Raw genomic sequence first — 18,200 nt, 5'->3', positions numbered from 1 at the left:
TAATATAAATGTAAATACACAGAACTGGTGGCTGGATAGATATTATGCAGTGCATTACTCAATACTCCTTAAATGGTTTTCATTATAACAATTTACATCGTTCGTATAAAAATAAAAAATAAGAGAAACAAAAAGATAATAATAAAAAATATTATCAACTTTTTTAAATATCCAAGTCTAATATTTTTCATAAAATTTTATTTTTGTAATCTTGAACTTAAAAAAAATAAAATAAATATATTAATTTGTTATCATATACTCAAATTTGCTTAAGACAGCAGTTATTTATCGATTTCCATATTTTTAAATTTTATGTATTAGTGTATACGAATTTATGTATAATTTTTATATAAAATTCAATAAAAAAGTTTTTGATGAATATTAAAATAATGTTGATACGATGGGCAACAGATGCATATATGAAAACATTTCTACAAATATATTTTATAGAAATTCTCTTCCATTAAATTTATACATATAATGATCCAACATAATCACATTGAGAAGATTTAATTTCAAATTATTCCTATTATTTTTATTTAATAAATTGTCACCAAAAAGCGGAAATTAAATATGTGTAAATAAGTGAAAATAAAATAAAAATAATCGACACTAACCATACTCACCAGCGGTGTTACTAAGGGACGCGAGGGTAGCTAGGCTTTGCAGATTCGCGGGATTGATTTCTGCTGGACTCGGCACAGCAGGGGGTGCCGCGTGTGTAGGAGTTGCTGCACCAAGGCCAAGGTGTTGTTGCAGCAGTAATTGATGTTGCACATTCGACAATGCATTCGCCGCTCCCGCGTTTGCGGCGACTGGAGTTGCGGCACTGGTCGTCGCTTGCAATTGTTGCAGAAGCTGCAACGATGCAGGCGCTAACGTATGCGCATCGTTCTACAAATATAAACGTGATATGCAAACAATCATAATCACCATACATTCTATAAATTCGTTGTAATACATGTATTTTGCAATTTCTACAGATCCGATAATATTTTACCTTGAGTCTGCCGAAAGTTGTTAATTTATTTTTGAATACTTTAGTATAAAACTTTTTTAATTTGTAAATTTTTAATATCCCTTTAAATCTTCAATCATGTGGTTTTCATAAAATTTCTGCTAAAGGATCAACCGCAAATTTGTCAAAGGATACGCTTATAAAGTCTTATGCAAATTTCATAAAACGTTCAATAGAAACAAAGCTTTTGATGGCCGTTGCACGTGTCCGAAGAATACGGATCATGTTCTTCAAAAATGTCTAAGTTTTTTTTTTAGATATATTTTGCATAATAAAATTGAGATTGCTATGTACGTAGTCGCAAAGGATAGATAATGCATACGAATGTAAGGCGCTCAAACGATAGAGCCATGAAAAGTTCTCGTTCTCAATGCAAATGGAATCTTTGATATCGACCAAAGAGCTTTTATTATAAAATATTAAGTACACGTACGGCTAGGTAATGCGGTGTGATGTTGACTCCCGCGATGTTCCAAAGATTCGTCTGGAGTTGCTGCATTCTCTTCTGGTCCTTTTCCTTTTGCGTGTCGGCGAATTTTACGACTAATGGCGACGAACAGCCCTGGAAGTAATATGACACATTGATGTCGCGGAATCGTAAATGATATGTGAAATGTAAGAAATGTAAAGAATATCACAAATTGAGTATTAATTAAGATCCGATATTTCGGCAAAAGTTATAGACAAAGAAAAATATAGTCCACACACATGTTCCATAATTTCGAATTATATAACTTTTGATTGTCGTAGTTTTTAACATATTAAATTTTCTCTGATTGAAATGTACTGCGATTTATAAAAGGAGATGATTTTGAAATCCTACATTTGATTGTTATTAAATCAATAATGAATTGTGATATTTATAAGGATAAGTCTTGCTTTCTATTTGCAATCCAGATTCCTAAAAGAATTTTTACTACAATTTGATATCCCTCTCGTTAGCTTAGAACGTTTGCCATACTTCGTATCGAGCGTCGTGTTATATCTGAATCCGGCGTACATTATTGGTTCAAGTCCAAGTTCAACATTGGCGTGAGAACGGATTTGCCGGCGATCGAGCATTACATTGGTGGAAAGAGAAACTCATTCGGGACGCGAGACGATATACACACGAATCGCGAGGTCGATGCACCATGCACAATGCGCCTGCAAATGGAGACGCGAAATCAGCGCGTCGGTTGCACCGGTAGCAACGAATGAGCAAGTTCGAAGAACCTGCAGCCGGAAATATTCGTGATATTAAAGTAGAATTGCTTTCGTGTCCGCATGCCTTGGCACAACTCGCTCTTACCATTTGAAATAGTACGTTACATAGGCGTACGTCTCTAGATATATCTTGTAACGTCGTTAATGAGTGTGTAAAGTTGGCATAACGTTTCGTGGAAAGTCATTAATTATTCAGAGTTCTAGCTTTTATTTTCAATCGTTCTATAGTCCCTGGTAGATTAAACAAATAGGTCTGATAATAAAGTAAAAAAATCAGGACAAAGTGAGACGCAAGGTTCACACAGCGTTCATCTTACGAACAACGTTTTCGTCATAATTCTTGTTGGGTTTTTAGAAATTAATACAAGAATTTTAGACATTAATTATTTGTTAAATTATGTTGTCCAAAAAAGACGTAATATTTATATGCATATAAGTGAGACGTTGGTCGATTTTCAAAAGTTCTATGCATTAAAATAAAATAAATAGATTATAATAAAAGAGAGAATAGAAAATAAAAATCTTTTAATTATATATTTTAAATTTATTCCAGCTAATTCTATAATTACTCCAATTCATGTTCACAAATCATTGTACAATTTAAAAAAGTATTAATTATATTTAAAAAATATATTTAAAAATATATTCAAAAATTTTTTTTAATTATAATTTCTGTAGAATCTTTCCTTGTCAGACGAAATTCTTGTAGAGATTAACAAAAGGTTCTAATATTTTCATCTAATAAAATTATAATCTACATTTAATATGCAAATTGATATTTTAATCGATTTATTCATTTTACTCCGCGTAATTAATTTCATTATTTTTTTAACTATGCCAAATAGCAGGTTAATAATTTATTTGTTCATATCAACTGTAGCATTTGCGAAAGCTTAAGTTGTTGAAGAATATGGGATGAGAGAAGGGGTAATGGAACAGTCTTGGCGAGCTTTGAATCACCAAGATGTCGACTAGTTCGGCCGTCTTCACTCGCTCAGCTTTAGTTACCCCGAGTTAAATCGGTATATTTCACCGAGGTGACTAGTCGGATTGTGGATGCACACGGATGTTTCATCGGATGACAGTGGCATCGGGCCAATACATCCGACGACTCGGTTGAATTGCGACGAAAAGAAACGATCTACAAAGACTTTGTATGCGACCTGCTTTGTGTCATCATCTGCCAGTCTTCATGACAGTTTCTCCGCTTAAAAGATCGGAGCCCTCGCGACCCAGTTCTTTCTTGCGAAATAAATATGAGAACAGATTGCATGTCCTCATTGGACTGCTCATTATTTCCGCAAACAACTTTTCATTATTTTTCAGTTAATTGTAGAAACCGTAAATGCAAAAAGATAAAAGGTGAAATTTAACAGTAGATTATAGATCGGTACGTGATTAAAGAAGTAAATGAATAAATAAAACGTATCATAATCTCATAAAAGTTACATTATTCCTGTACAAGAAGTTGCCAATTGATATTATTCAATTTGTTATTAGAGATAGAATATCAAATGACACTATTGCAATTATTAATCAAGGTGTTGTAGTAAAGTTGTTAAAGTTGTAGCAAACTACTAATAATTTGAACACTAGTTACCGTGCTGTACGCGCAAAACTTCCGATTTGAGAGAATTCCTAACATCAAGATTAACAACTTTAATATTTTGATAGATTAAATTGCATTAATTATGTAAAATTTGTAACTTTTAATTCATCAAAATTAGGAACACTTATTATTAAAGAACCAATAGCTTCAATTACTTTAAGATTAATAACTACGGATAAATTTTGTTTTCGTTTTATTTTCATTAAATAATAATTTTCAAATTTGAAACCTTGGATCTAAAACGCTGTAAACGTTATATCAAGACTTCCTTGATTGTCTATACGTATGTACTTACCTCCATTGTCTGGGAATGATGCAGAGCTTTGATGGCATTGATCGCGTACTGCTTACTAGCGAAGGTAACGAAGGCACAGGCTTTACTTTTCCCGGTACTGTCCCTCAGCACCGAGCATTCCTCGATCATTCCATAAGCGCTAAACATGTTCCTAACGTCGTTTTCCGTGAATTTTTTCGATAGCATGCCAACAAACAGCTTGCGCTCTGTAATAATAAAACGTAAAACGTCCATTAGTTTTCCACTCATAAATTGCCATTACGTAGTGTCGCGTCATCATATGAAAAGTGAACATGCGTGTTTCATTAATAATATATGCGATCTTAATAATTCAATAACAGCACCAGGAGACAATTGCCTTAATGATAATATGTGATTATTCATCCTCGTGTATAATCGTATAATCCTGTGTTAGTCAGTGAGAAACATGTCTGGCTGACTAATCGAATGGTAAACTATAGCTACAGTTACTCATTAACAAGAACCTGTGATATTACGTGGAATTGTGTAGATAAATTAAGTGAATTATTCATTTTTAATGCGCTTCTTCAACTAAATATCTTGATTTAATTGATGTTTTATGGATGTCTATTTTTTTATTATCGGAGATTTAAATAATATAATTTTCCCTATTTCTTTTCCATATTTTTAAGTTTATGATAACTATGACAGGATTATTATTGATTATTTCATAAGCAGCTTACGTATACGCCATTATGATAATGGAGATTGCATAATATCAAAAGAATTATTGAATGTGAAAAATTATTTACCAAGCGTTACGTAAAACTGATTATTTTCCTATTCTTTGTACAAAGTTCTGATTACTTAAATTTATTTATAAATGACATTCATAATCAACAATCATTTATGACATATTCTATGAACGAAGGATTAACATCTTGCGGATTAAATAACAATTGCCATCTAATATTCTTAGAGTAAAAGTGTCAATTAATTGGGGGAAAAAACGAGTTTGTACAATAACGTCGTTCTTAAACTTTGACGACATTTCGAGCCGAGGTTGCGAGTGACATCATGATTTCCCATCTCGCCCACCGTTTAATAAGCGTTTATGGATAATGCGAACAGTGGCTAGCTATGGGCCATTTGACGACAGTGACCGACCACTGGAAGAGGCGACCTGGTCAATATTTGTTTAGGACCGAGAGAAAAGCTTCGCCCAGAGAAAAGCCGCTTATGTAAATTCGGCGCGTCGCGGGGGATAGACTAGGCAAAATACTCGGATATAACTCTCGAGTCTATCCTCATCCCGGTCACGTGTATTCAATTCTCCTGCGAGTCTTCTCGGTGTTAATGCATCGCGCTTGTCTCTACGAAATCGGTAGCGCGCATTTTGAAAATCGAAACCATAAAAATGCTGCATTGTATAAAATTACAACATATTACAATGTGTTTTATTAATGTACAAATTCAGGTCGTATACAAAGTAACAATTTCATAAAATCTGTTATTGAAGAATTTAATTCTCAAAATTATGTTAATCGATTGTATACTTTGTATACTTTAGTTAATAGTGTTCTATATATATATATACGAATAAACTTTATAATTGGTATTTATAAAATTTATGTAATAATGACACATCTTGTTTTATCCGACCTATGATATATACGAATCCTTTTTTTCAACAAAGATTTTTATCATTATTGAGTATTCACTTTCGACTATTCATAAATGCTACACAAGTATTAGATATGCAACAGCTGGCATCATATTAATTAATATTTCATCCCTAATAATATGAATTAATATTAAAATTAATATCGAACTATTCAAATTCAACGGCCAATAAGAGCGCTAAACATGACGAGGATTAATATCTGAAAATTGCGGCTCGCTGTCAAATGTTACAATTCAATTCATGCGATATCAAAGGAACACGATGCTGCGTTTCAAGCTACGCGCAGCCATACTAACGCGAATTGAAATCGAGCATACATCGATTTATAGTGCACGCAATGTATCCGTAGAAGTTGATATCAAATTCATACGGTGCGATTGCGTGTGATCGTGTTTCCGGAAATCTCCAATACGCTTTATGTGCAAATAATTATAATGCTGATAAATAATGCCGTGAATGCATTTTGTAATGCTAACTGTATAACAAAATACAATAGGTATACTGATAATATAAAATATACTGCTTTAAAATTCATTATTACATTTAGATAATAATTTATTTTTATAACAAATTCTTGTACTAATAAATTGCAGAAACATATTAAAATAAAACATGTGCTTTCAAATTCGTTATTACTTTAGAATAATAATAATAACGATATATTTTTATATCACTAAAAGTGATTAACATTACATATAATATTAGTGTTTTTTGTACCAATTATTCTCGATCATCTTGACGTAATCTTATAGCAATGATTCTGTCACAGCAATGTTGATTTTCAAACAATTGTAAATCTTTAAAAAAAAGGAATCAATTTAATTTGGAATTAATAAATTTCGTCAATAAATAATTTACTTCTAAATATTAATAAGTTTTAACTTATTTTCATTTGTTTAGAAAATTTGCCTTTCGCATTAATTTAAACCATCCGGATAAAAACATCCTGTGACAATGATCCTCTTTGCGTTTAACGAGTCGTATTTAAGGGATTGAGCCGAAACGTTTGAAAAAAGAAAATAGCAAAAAATATACAGAGACCTGAGGATCAAGGGAGTTCACCCAGAGGTTGATCCGTGCTGCGGGAAAGAGTAGAAAGGATGAGGAGAGCTGGATATATCGGTCCAGACCACGGCAAACTCGTCCGCAGTTAACGATTTAATTAATTTCGCAGCCCCTAGCGACCGGATACCCGCGGTTGCCAACGACGGATCGGATTTCCCGCGGAAATCGAATGAAAATTTTAAGCCCTTTCCCTTCGCGGGAAAAATACGGTGTAAAAAGGCAGCCGGCTGGGGGCGGAAGACAAATTCTCCTCCCTTCCTCGCCTTCTCCTGCGTTCCAGTGAAACTGCGGCTTTCGTGGAATGTTTATTAAATACCGAAGGTGCTGGTTTATGCCCTTCCCTTTTCCTTCTAAACGGACCGAAATTTTCCGCCCGTTGCGACCAAGAAGGGCGGATATTATCCACGTACGAAGGTCAGCGTATCGAGTATTTCGAGATCGATCAAGGGTGGAGTCGTGATTAGATAGGAAATAGAGAGGACAGACATCCGAATCATCTAGGCATACGAAATAATACATGTAATTGAAAGAAAAGAGAAAAAGAAAAAAATTATGCAAATTAATGAATAAAAAAATTAAGAATAGACTTTAAATACCTAAAAATAAAAAAACAAGAAGATATTATTTGCAAAATTAATCATCTTGTTAGAGTTGAAATAATTTGGAATCAATAAATTCAGTCAATCAATAATTTACCTTTAAATATTAATAAGTTTTAACCAAGTTAACCTATTTTCATATAGTAAAAACATGAAAGAGGTATATCTTTAGATTTCTACCTTTTTTACATTCACTCGCACAAGCATCCGTTTTCAAATGTATTAGCAATTTTAGAATTCTTGGAGAAAGAGTCAAAATTCTATCAATTAGCATCAATATTTTGATGCTAATTTTATAGGAGCTCCATATATATTTCGTATAAAACAATATATAGAGCAATTATAATATAAAATTACAATAGTACTGATAAGAGCCAACGCAGAGTAGTCCTACGTATAAAAAATTGTTTACCGTTTACAAGAATAATAAACTTTTCGATCCTATTCGTGTTTCACAAGATAAGAATCTTTCGCATAATTCATATCAGAAATCTCGACACAAATCACACCTGAGACTGTTTCTGACCATTTAATTTATTGATAGACATAATTTTATTACTTTGACGACTTTACTGACCATACGCTTCACTGCAACTTATTGCGAGGAATATGAACGTTATGCGTTTACGTTTTACTTATTGTTAACTCTTTCATTACTACAATATATAAGATACTGAAGGGAACTCAATATAAGGTTAAAACATTTATTGTTAAAAATTTTTTTGGCAGATGATTACCTTGTGTTGGCTCTTATCGATACTATTACAATTTTATGATTTCTTCGAACCTTTCTTCTTTAACTTAATCATATTAGATGCATAACAATATATGCATATTGTTAATTTCTGGATAATGCTTCTTCTACTGTGTCATCGGGATAATGTCGACCTTATTGTAATCACATTTGGACGTGAGACTATTAACGTGGAAATAAAATAAGAACGCGATACAGAGGCATTGGTCTCTGTAACTGCATTTGTAATGTAATTCACGTGCAAACTAGATACGAAGCAACGTCGGATCATGCAGTCGGATATGAGATGCAGATCGCGCCTGCCGGAATGTTTGCATCGCACCGAATATTCCGTTAGGATGTCTGCGGCACGTCGTCGCGAAATACGTGCATCAAAGTATTGCGCATATTCTATCGATCAAGCTTTATAAGATCTGCATAATGAACAAACAATATAAAAATCATTTTAAATTACAAGTGCAGATTTTTATGCGTGGCACAAAATGGCTCGCACAATTGTTCGATTATTGATTTAGATATAACATATATAATTTGAAAACGTAATCTCTAAATTACAATCAGTAAAAATACACAGATTTTCAATGGTATACTTATAATTTGTCAATCAATGAAATAAATGCACTAATCTTTCAGCGATTATACACTAATTTTGAAGTAAAAATAACTAAAAAAGACAGTAAATACTCACGAATTATCACAGCTATAAATATATAGTACGATAATTCACTAATTCACTGCAATTTGGAAAGTATGACATTTTTTTGTAGGTCAACTCTCCGTTTTAAATTTCCACCTAAAACTATGTAGAGCATAATGAAATTTAAGATAATAAATAAATTTTATATTTTTATTGTTCATAGAAAATAATTTTAAATGTATCAGATAAAATAAATGCGCCTTATGATAAGAACTATGTAGATTATGTAAAAATCTTTAAGAATCATTTAACAAAGTGTATCAGAGAATTATTGCCAAAATAATGTTGCGCTCTCTCGCTAATAGTGAAATATAATTCGTTTATATAATATTCTCACATTCGTGAGGTTAGTCAATGTTAATGATAATTTACACTTTTCTCGCATCCGTGAGGAAGCTATTCGATACAAACAGGTGTCTTCCACAAACGAAATGCTTGTGGTTAGCCGGTGGCCAATGCGGTCGCTTGTATTCGATTCGATCGCCTTAAATTCTATGCATCTCACGGGCCCATTCACAACTTGTGCAATTAAATCGCAGCCTGCAAAACGTGATAAGTTTTCCAACGAATTTTCGAGCCAGGCATTTCAAATCGATCCTCGCGCTCCGATATGCAACCAGCAAACCTTCCACACCGCCATTTCTTATTCGATTTCGCCTTTTTTCGCGGCACGATGCGCCGAAGCGCGAGACGTTGCGAATGAACCAACGCTCTTACAGGCCGGAAAAAAAGACCAACGCGAGATTAGGATCGTGCATGCAAATGCGAATAAGCGAGGAAGCACCGGAATTTCGCTGAAAGGCGTTTCGATGTGCCTTTCCGAGATGTAACAGGAGAACGAATCGTTGTATGCATCGTTGGAAGTGTAGCGCATTCTTTGATTTCTTTCAGAATTCGTTCTCTTCTAAGATCAACATTTCATTTGTTGAAGATATTGACTATCATATCCAAAATCAAGAATGTTGCAAAAGTGACAATCAGATCGTCAAGAAATCTTGAACTTTTCAAGGAAAACTATTTTCAATTAAAAAAAATTACATAATTAAATATGACTTAATGTTATCTGTAATAGATATAAATAAAATTACTTGCTGTATAAATAAAAATCACTGGAGTATACCAAAACTTAGTTGCATAAATTTTGCAATTAAAACTTAAATTAAAAACCGGTAACAAATCAATTTTTCATTTCTCAATTATTATAAATTTAAGGAGATTAATTTTTCTAATAATATTTGTGTTGTTCAATAAAAACTTAAAAAAAGCGCGAAATAAATTCAAAATAAATTTAAGTTAAAACTTAATTTTTAAGATTACATCTTTAAGAAATTATCACATCTTTAAAAAATTCTCATTATTTTGGGCGGTCAATTTAAATTCAAAACATTTATCTCAAAACTTGGTCGAATATGTACAAAATACGTTTGTCAAGATTAACTCTTATGGTGATTTTTTACAGCTATACGGGGGACGGAAAAGTTTGCAAAACGTGAGTTTTAATTTAAAACATTTTTCTCAAATAGCGTAATCGTTTGCTGCTCTATGAATACTAATTATTAATATTAAAACTGGCCTCTTGCCACTGACTAAGGAGGATTAGATTTGTCTCATTGCTGGTTTCGTATTCACTGCGTAGCACATAGTCTCGCCAGGAATATTCTTGCCCTCTTAGCGCTACGGGTTTTAGGCCATGCGTTTCTTTTAAGAAACGAGAATTGACTGTGTTAATTCAATTGCCACGTTCGCATATGCCAGGTACATTCATTGCTTTCTATCCATAGAATAATCTACAGAATTAGCTAATTCTACATACCTATCCGTACCTACGAATCTTCAGCTATAAAAATAATATTCGTAGAGAAAGGAGAATTCTATTTAAAAAATTGGATTTAAAGTTCCGGTTAGAACAAAAAAGCGAGAATTTAAGGATTAAAATCCTGATAAATTAGAGAGATATCTAAATATAAATTATTAAATTGGGAATTGAAAGAAATTCACACATCTCGAAGCCAATCTGGCAACCGATGCACTGACAGGTGTATCCACCTCGCGTTTGGTCACAATTATGCGGTCATTAGTATGTCGCCGACGAAGTTCCCAGGAAATGACGTCAGAGATAGGTAGCGATTTATAGACAGCTTGGAATTCCGATTAAAAGGCGCTTCGACGGTTGCAATAGTAAAGCGATAAATTACGCTTTACGACGCATGCAGAGATTACAACGGAGACAATTATTGTTCTGTTTTATGGACTGACATTTACGGACAGTAGTCATAATGCAGTGATGCGGACTTGCGGGCCAATGAAAATACAAACCAATCCTGTCACAGTGATTAATATGTAGACAGTGATGAACGAGCCAGTTAGAGAAGGCACCTGCGAACGAAACTGTCTTAGCATGCATATGCATAGTGAGGCCTGCATAACTGTCCTCTTTCCCGTTGAAATTATTTGCTGGGAAACTAGAGTATGATTTTTCATTTCTCTCTCAACTGCACGTAACATAATTTACATTAAAGTTCGCATTCTGTTTCATGGCACATTTACTATTACATGAGTATGTTTAATCTCCAACTCCAAAAACGATACAATTCTTATGAGAACGACACGGTATACATATTTCAAAATTTTTACTTTTTTAATTTTTTTTTGATAGTTATTTTTTTCATTTTTAAAGGCACATTTAATATAATGGAACGAGATGGTTACTCGGTTAAATATATTCACCTGTAAATAGAACCTATGTGAATAGAGGAGGCCTAAAAATAAAAAGCTGTCTTCAAGAAATTTGGTTAACAAACAAGCAAAACTAATTTTATTAGAATGAACATTTCACGAAGCTTTGAAAGAGCTAAATTCTCATTCCGAATCCTCTAACGGAGACTACATACATTTCGTAGAAACCCTTGTCACCCTCGTGACCGCCAAATATCTTCCTCGCGATCGCACAACCGCCAGTGAAAACAAATGACGTCATAAATCGTGGATCGCGACTGCGAGCGCCAAGTATCACCATCGTTAAGGACATATACGAAGGATACGAATGATGCCTCATACACGTCGGAATGGTAGATGAAATTCACCGGCATCACGTTTATTCCCAGCAGACTACGAAGACCCATAAGCGGGTACATTAATTGGGCATTTGTATGGGTTCCGGTGTCTCGTGTTGCTTCCGGTTGGTTCTTGCAGTCAAAGCCATTATGCTATCCTTGTTCTCTTGCGCATCCTTTCACCGGAAAAGACTCCCTCTTTTCGACGTGTAATTCGTTCTGCTTATCGCCTCTGCACAGTTATCTTCTTAGTTAAGATACGTTTCTTTCTTTCATTAAACAAGAGTTGTTTCTATGTATTATATAAGATTTTAAAACAGTCTTCATTAATATAATAATTATTTTAGATTATTGCAATTTGAATTATTTTAAAATAATATTACTTAAAATCATAAAAATTAAAAATAGTATTTTTCTAAATTATAAATAAAGAATATTTTAAATTACATTTTACATTGTCCTAAATAGTTTAAATTTGTTTTATTTGTTTAATTATGTTATAATCATTTGTTTAAATTATTGCAAAGTTATCAAATTATTATATATTTCCACAAATTATATTTCAAACGTTATTATAAAACTTATTTCAAAGATTTTATGTATATTATATTGATAATATTGCGTAACCAGCGTTTTACTTTTTCTTTTAAACGTATATTTTTGCTCATAAAATCGTCAGCGCATGTATATTTGCCCGTTTCTTTTTATCTGACGAAACCTCGAAACGTTCTTCGCATACAAAATTACCTACTTCAAGGGCTTCAGTAAAGACGATTTCTCGGATACTGAAATAATTTTGTTATTTGCCTACTTTTTCTACCTTTTGTGTCCTACTTTCTTTTACCGATCTTGATGACCTTATATATATATATATATATATCTATCTTTTAAATATAATTGTTTTATATATTATTTTGTTTCACTCTTATTATTGTCTTTCTGCCTCTTAACTCTTAACTTTAATCTAAATTTCTAAAATCAGCGCACCGTTTCTATTGGAGATATATACATATCGAATAGAATATATATAATTTATAACTTGTCAATCATTATGAAATAACGTCATCAATTGTGAAAGAAATATATTGATCTTTTAGAGATTATACACTAATTCTAAAGTGAAAATCACTAAAAGACAACGAATACACTAATTATCACAGCTATAAATATACCACTACAAATCAGTGATAATACATCGATTGTAATTTAGAAAGTATATGAACTTTTTTTGAAAATAATAAATATAATGTATATTGTAAAGCGAATCTACGACAGAATTGTAGAAATTCTCGCTTTTGATGCAATTATGCTATGAACGTAATTTTCTCGTTGCTAACTTAATTTACATAAAATTGATTTCTAAACTTATAAATTTATTATTTTAAGTATAAATATTATTTATTCGATACACACGCGAGTAGTAATGCAAGTTTAGAAAATGTTATAAAACAAAATTATACATTCATAGGGAAGACTTGGGTAAGATGGCCATAGTTTTTTTAAATGCAAAAAACGTACTTTTATTTTTATTATTTTTTAATTGCGTTTGGTATATTATTTCACTAAAGCTTTAAGTATGTAAAACTATCGACATTAAAGAGAAAATACTTAATAAAAATTTTTTATTATCAAAATATTGAAACATGAACATTGGCCATCTTTCACAACTTTTAGGGAAAAGATGGCCATAGTATTATAGAACAGTTGGCTATACATTTTTTGTACTTAACATTTATAGAATAATAAAAAAACTTATAATTTTACATATTTAGTTTTATTGCCACATATTGTCACATATTTAATTTTATTTTTAAACATTTTTCATATTAAATGTTCACACTAGTTTAGGATCAATTTAACTCATTTTGTCATTACTAAGAAAAAAACATATGATATGTGAAATTAAAATATTAGGTGCATAATTTAATTCTCGTCTTTTTTAATAAAATATATACATAAATACTTATCCCGAAATGTCATGGGTTATCTTGCCCAAACTGCGAGAGAAAGATAATCATAGTATTTATTTAAAAAATAGAAAAGGAAATAAAAAATATAATTACACATTACAATTTACATACTTTTGTTACGTAGGTAACATTCATTGCGACAGCACAACTGTAATTTATTCGACATTGTGGCAATTTCTAATAAACACGTGAAAAACTTTGCAGGCAGTTAAAAGTAAAAACGTGATACGACATCCACAATATCATTATTTCGTATAATATACGCACATAAATTAAAGTAAATATTGATTATCTTTGAAAATAATTACGAGAATACATTATTTAGCAATTATTGGAGAAATTATAGCCATTGGCCATCTTTTCCGTATGGCCATCATACCCTAACTTACCCTACATACATATACATATACATATACATACATACATTACATACATACATACATATATATATGTGCGTACAATACGTTTAATCGGATTTTTTCTATTTGATATTGTATGATAGAATAATGACGTGAGTTTCTAAAGAGAATGGTGTTATAACCTCGATATCTCAGGAGAGCATGAATAATGATTAATATTTACGTCATTATCTGATCTCTATGCAAAATACCAGCATCGACTATTTATGATTATGAAAATCTAATCACATATGATGCTGAGCTAATTATACGTGACAAACCTTAGGGAAAATGTACCATTTCTTGAAGACTATTACTTTCATTTTTCTTGAATTCTTTTCAATATAAAAATCACTTTCAACAATATGCGTTTAACAAATACAAATTAAAATTGTGTAAATTTTTAACTTTTTTAAATTCTTAAACTAAAGTAGTAAACATACGTACTGAGTGTATACATATAATGGCGGATAGGACATTTGCTTGTAGATTTCCCGTAAAAAAAAGACAAATAATTATTATTAACTATAATAAAAAAAGACGCGTTGCAAATAATAATTAAAATTTGCAATTGTTGTAAAATAAAAAATCTACTTTTATGAAACAAAAAACGATTTCTTTTACTTTCACTTAAAAATCGTATGTTTTTACTGCAATGATTGTTTTAGCAAAAGTTTTCTTTCAACTGTTATTACATTTGTAGGATTACGCAGACACAGTGAATAGTAATCCCAGACTGCCGCTTACTTATCATATGCATGTGCTATGCAAAACTCTAATGAATATGTAAAACGTAGGTCAGCGAGTACATTCTTCGCAGAACGAAACTGTCGTGAGAACAGCACCGGTTTCGTGGTCAGTCCCGACCTTCGAGATCTTCATTCTCCATTTCGTACTTTGCTCACGCCACGAAATTGCAAGCCGCGAACAAGAACTCGGCTGCCTCGATTGCCTGCAGTAATCATCGGTAGTCCCGATAATCGTGTAATTACTCGGCACGTTTAACCGTAATCGTTTGCTGGTTGCTGCAATAGGTGCATCGACGTGTTACCAAGTTGCACGCAAGATACGTCAAGAATCGCGAATGTAACAAAAGCTTTCCTACTAGTTTATTTTTCTTTCCTACTGACTTTTGAAGAAAAAGCATATTGACAATAACGTAGCACAAACAAAATAATTTTTTGTTGAATATAAAACAATATAAAACAAATAAAATATACTTTTGTCATTGTATAATTATATTATAATTATTTTATTTAGCATTTATCACAACACGCAAATAACGTTAGAATAATTATGCTTCTTAATTAAAATTAAATTAACATAACTCTCTGAATGAATTTGCATGATTCTATGATTTTTAACATTTTGTTATAAATTACTGTTGATGAATGTACAAGCTACCCAAGGTTCAGTGTCTGGTAAGAAATAAACGAATTTAAATACAGAGTATATTATGCAATCTTTTATGTTTTATATTATCATATATTTATAACTTATGATTTGTGATAAATCACATTTGTTTTCTAAAAGTTTCAACCACTAACATCACTAATATGAATGTATAATTATATAATATATTAATATCGCATGTTCAAAAAGAGTTGTGTTCCATAAAATATTTATATGTACCGATTTTTTTTTAATCAGAATTTATTCGGGAATTCGGAAGTCGATGCATAACATTGTTATGACGTGAAAATATGTAAAAATCTGTCAAACTTTTAATTTGCAAGACAATTGATTCGATTAATTAAAAAATAATATAAGTCAATTCTTATAAAAAGAGATATTAAGGAAATCAGAATCAAGGAAGGAAGATGTACAATTCCGTTCAAGTATATATCAATTTTGACAATAAATTCACTTACATTGTTTTTCAAATGATCAATTCAATTATTAAAAACCGTAAAAGAAATATCCTGTAATGAGTTGTATTTCAAAGAACGTGATGGACAACCGTGTATAGTATTAATTATATTGCACATAGAACGGTATAACAGTTTGGTGTTGTACGTTACATATAGCTGTTGTATAAATTCTAAGTCGAAATATAATACATCCCAGCAATATAGGTACATATGAATTCACAGGTACTTCCACTCGCGGGCGTTAAAGCTAATATTCTTCGCGGACAAGCGAACACATGCGGCGCAAATGAGCACAGTTGAAAATAAGTCGCGTAAAGTTGCTTTCGCAATGACACGACGGACGAGGAGGTACACACCTATATTGCAGTTAGAAGATAACGGCGTGGTGACACTATATATGTACATTTACTGTTGAGACCTCTAGGCGAGTTTAAAATCTCATGCTGAACATTTTATACATATTATACAAGTATATAGTAAATACATAATAAATGCATAAATAATACAAAAATATATATGCGTACATAAAATTATTCGTAAATTAACAATAAAATATTCAACTGTTAGTAATCGTGATAGAACTAATTTGGTAAAGTGTAGATAACTAAAACGTTTAACGAAACAAACGAAACTCCACACATTAAGAGGTGTCTATATATAATTTTAAATAAATTAATTTTAAATAATTTTAAATAAAGAAATAACACACTACCTTTTTGCATTGAATATCTTTGTTAAATCTGACCTATTAAATTAAATTGAAAAGGTGGATTTTTCAAAAAATATAATATTTATATCATTTATTTTCTTTTTTTTTGTAACTCTTTGTGTTTAATTTGGGGGATTATTGCACTCAATGCCTTGCCTAAATATGAAGCCAAAATGAAATGGGTTTGCTACAGGTAGCCGTTCCATGCGTAGCTATGTGCACAATTGTGCGCGACGGTATGCGGCTGTTCCATCGTACGGTATCATCGTGCCAGGCATACGGTAACGAGCCGAGAGTCTAACCAAAGAGTAATCGCAATCCCCTCTTACGCAACCGGATGGCCGCCGATTTCTGTGAAACCGTCTGCCTCGTCGTGCAAAACAGGAGAGAAAAGCTCGTCGCGGGCCGACCCTCTGACTCGATTCGACTGAAACAACTCGTTAGTATCGCCGGGATTCCCTCAAGTGAAATCCTCGGCTTCATCTCCGAGGGAAAACGTTCTCTCTTTAGATCTGATCTGAGGCTTCCTTCATGCGCGTCGCTTCGTCTCTCCGAGAGACTCGTGCCGTTGCTATCGTCGACTTATCCGCCGATATTTCGTCGGCTAGAGAATTATCTCAATATTTTTATTATTTACTTCTGTGATTATGGCAGATCTGTGAATACAAACTCGTGTATATGGTCGGATTTGAAAAGCTTAAGATATAAAGAAGGGTAAAGCTTTCACAGTTATTACGTCTCCCCATTTTTATAGGAAAAAATAAAGATCAATTTCCGAGAATAATATTGTTAATATGATTTATTACTTTATTTTTAATCTGCTAAATTATAAATTAGATTAAAATAAACTTGCTTCAATTAAATTCACATTTGTGTGTGTGTGTGTGTGTGTGTGTGTGTGTGTGTGTGTGTGTGTGTGTGTGTATGCGCGCGCATGCGTGCGCAGCTTCTTTGAATATATTTCATTAAAATTAATGTTATTTCAGTTCAAACAAAGTTACGAGCATGTTCGCATATGAAATGCGAGTATCTTAAGTATTTCAGGGGGACACACAAAGTCCTTTTCGTATGATAACATTTTTAATATCGAGACCGCACGGTACGACTACCAATTTTACTCGACGACTAAAATTACTTTGGAATATCGTTTACATACCGAGACCATACTTTGCTTCGCTGCGATCATTAAAACTCGAACCTTTGAAGGATACGGTTTCGTCGTGACTTCAAACGTGATTCCCGCGATGCATTGCGCGATATGGAAAAATGTCACAAGTTTCTTCAATATATTTTGCTGCCCTTTGAGTCGTC

The 18,200-nt window shown here is 32.3% G+C and overlaps 1 protein-coding gene across 12 annotated transcripts in view; it reads right to left on the bottom strand.

Moving 5' to 3' along the window:
* The window catches only part of LOC105837254 (CUGBP Elav-like family member 2), a 388,597-nt gene that overhangs the window by 14,027 nt on the left and 356,370 nt on the right, over positions 1 to 18,200 (bottom strand). For 9 of the 12 annotated variants that reach the window (XR_004962086.1, XM_036282435.1, XM_036282433.1 and 6 more), the window contains 3 exons: positions 4,129 to 4,334; positions 1,452 to 1,580; positions 618 to 894 (listed from right to left, as the gene is read on the bottom strand). Coding sequence is in view for 11 of the 12 variants with exons in the window: in XM_036282435.1 (XP_036138328.1) it covers positions 618 to 894; positions 1,452 to 1,580; positions 4,129 to 4,334 (612 nt within the window). In the remaining variant the exon portion in view is untranslated. The remainder of the gene's footprint in view (positions 1 to 617; positions 895 to 1,451; positions 1,581 to 4,128; positions 4,335 to 18,200) is intronic. The other 3 variants (XM_036282436.1, XM_036282441.1, XM_036282443.1) reach the window with 1 other exon arrangement.

This window comes from Monomorium pharaonis, chromosome 2 (genome assembly GCF_013373865.1).
Source record: "Monomorium pharaonis isolate MP-MQ-018 chromosome 2, ASM1337386v2, whole genome shotgun sequence".
In the NCBI taxonomy this organism is placed as follows: domain Eukaryota; kingdom Metazoa; phylum Arthropoda; class Insecta; order Hymenoptera; family Formicidae; genus Monomorium; species Monomorium pharaonis.
The sequence above is the reverse complement of the archived record's forward strand: the minus strand, read 5'-3'. Positions and strand labels throughout refer to the sequence as shown.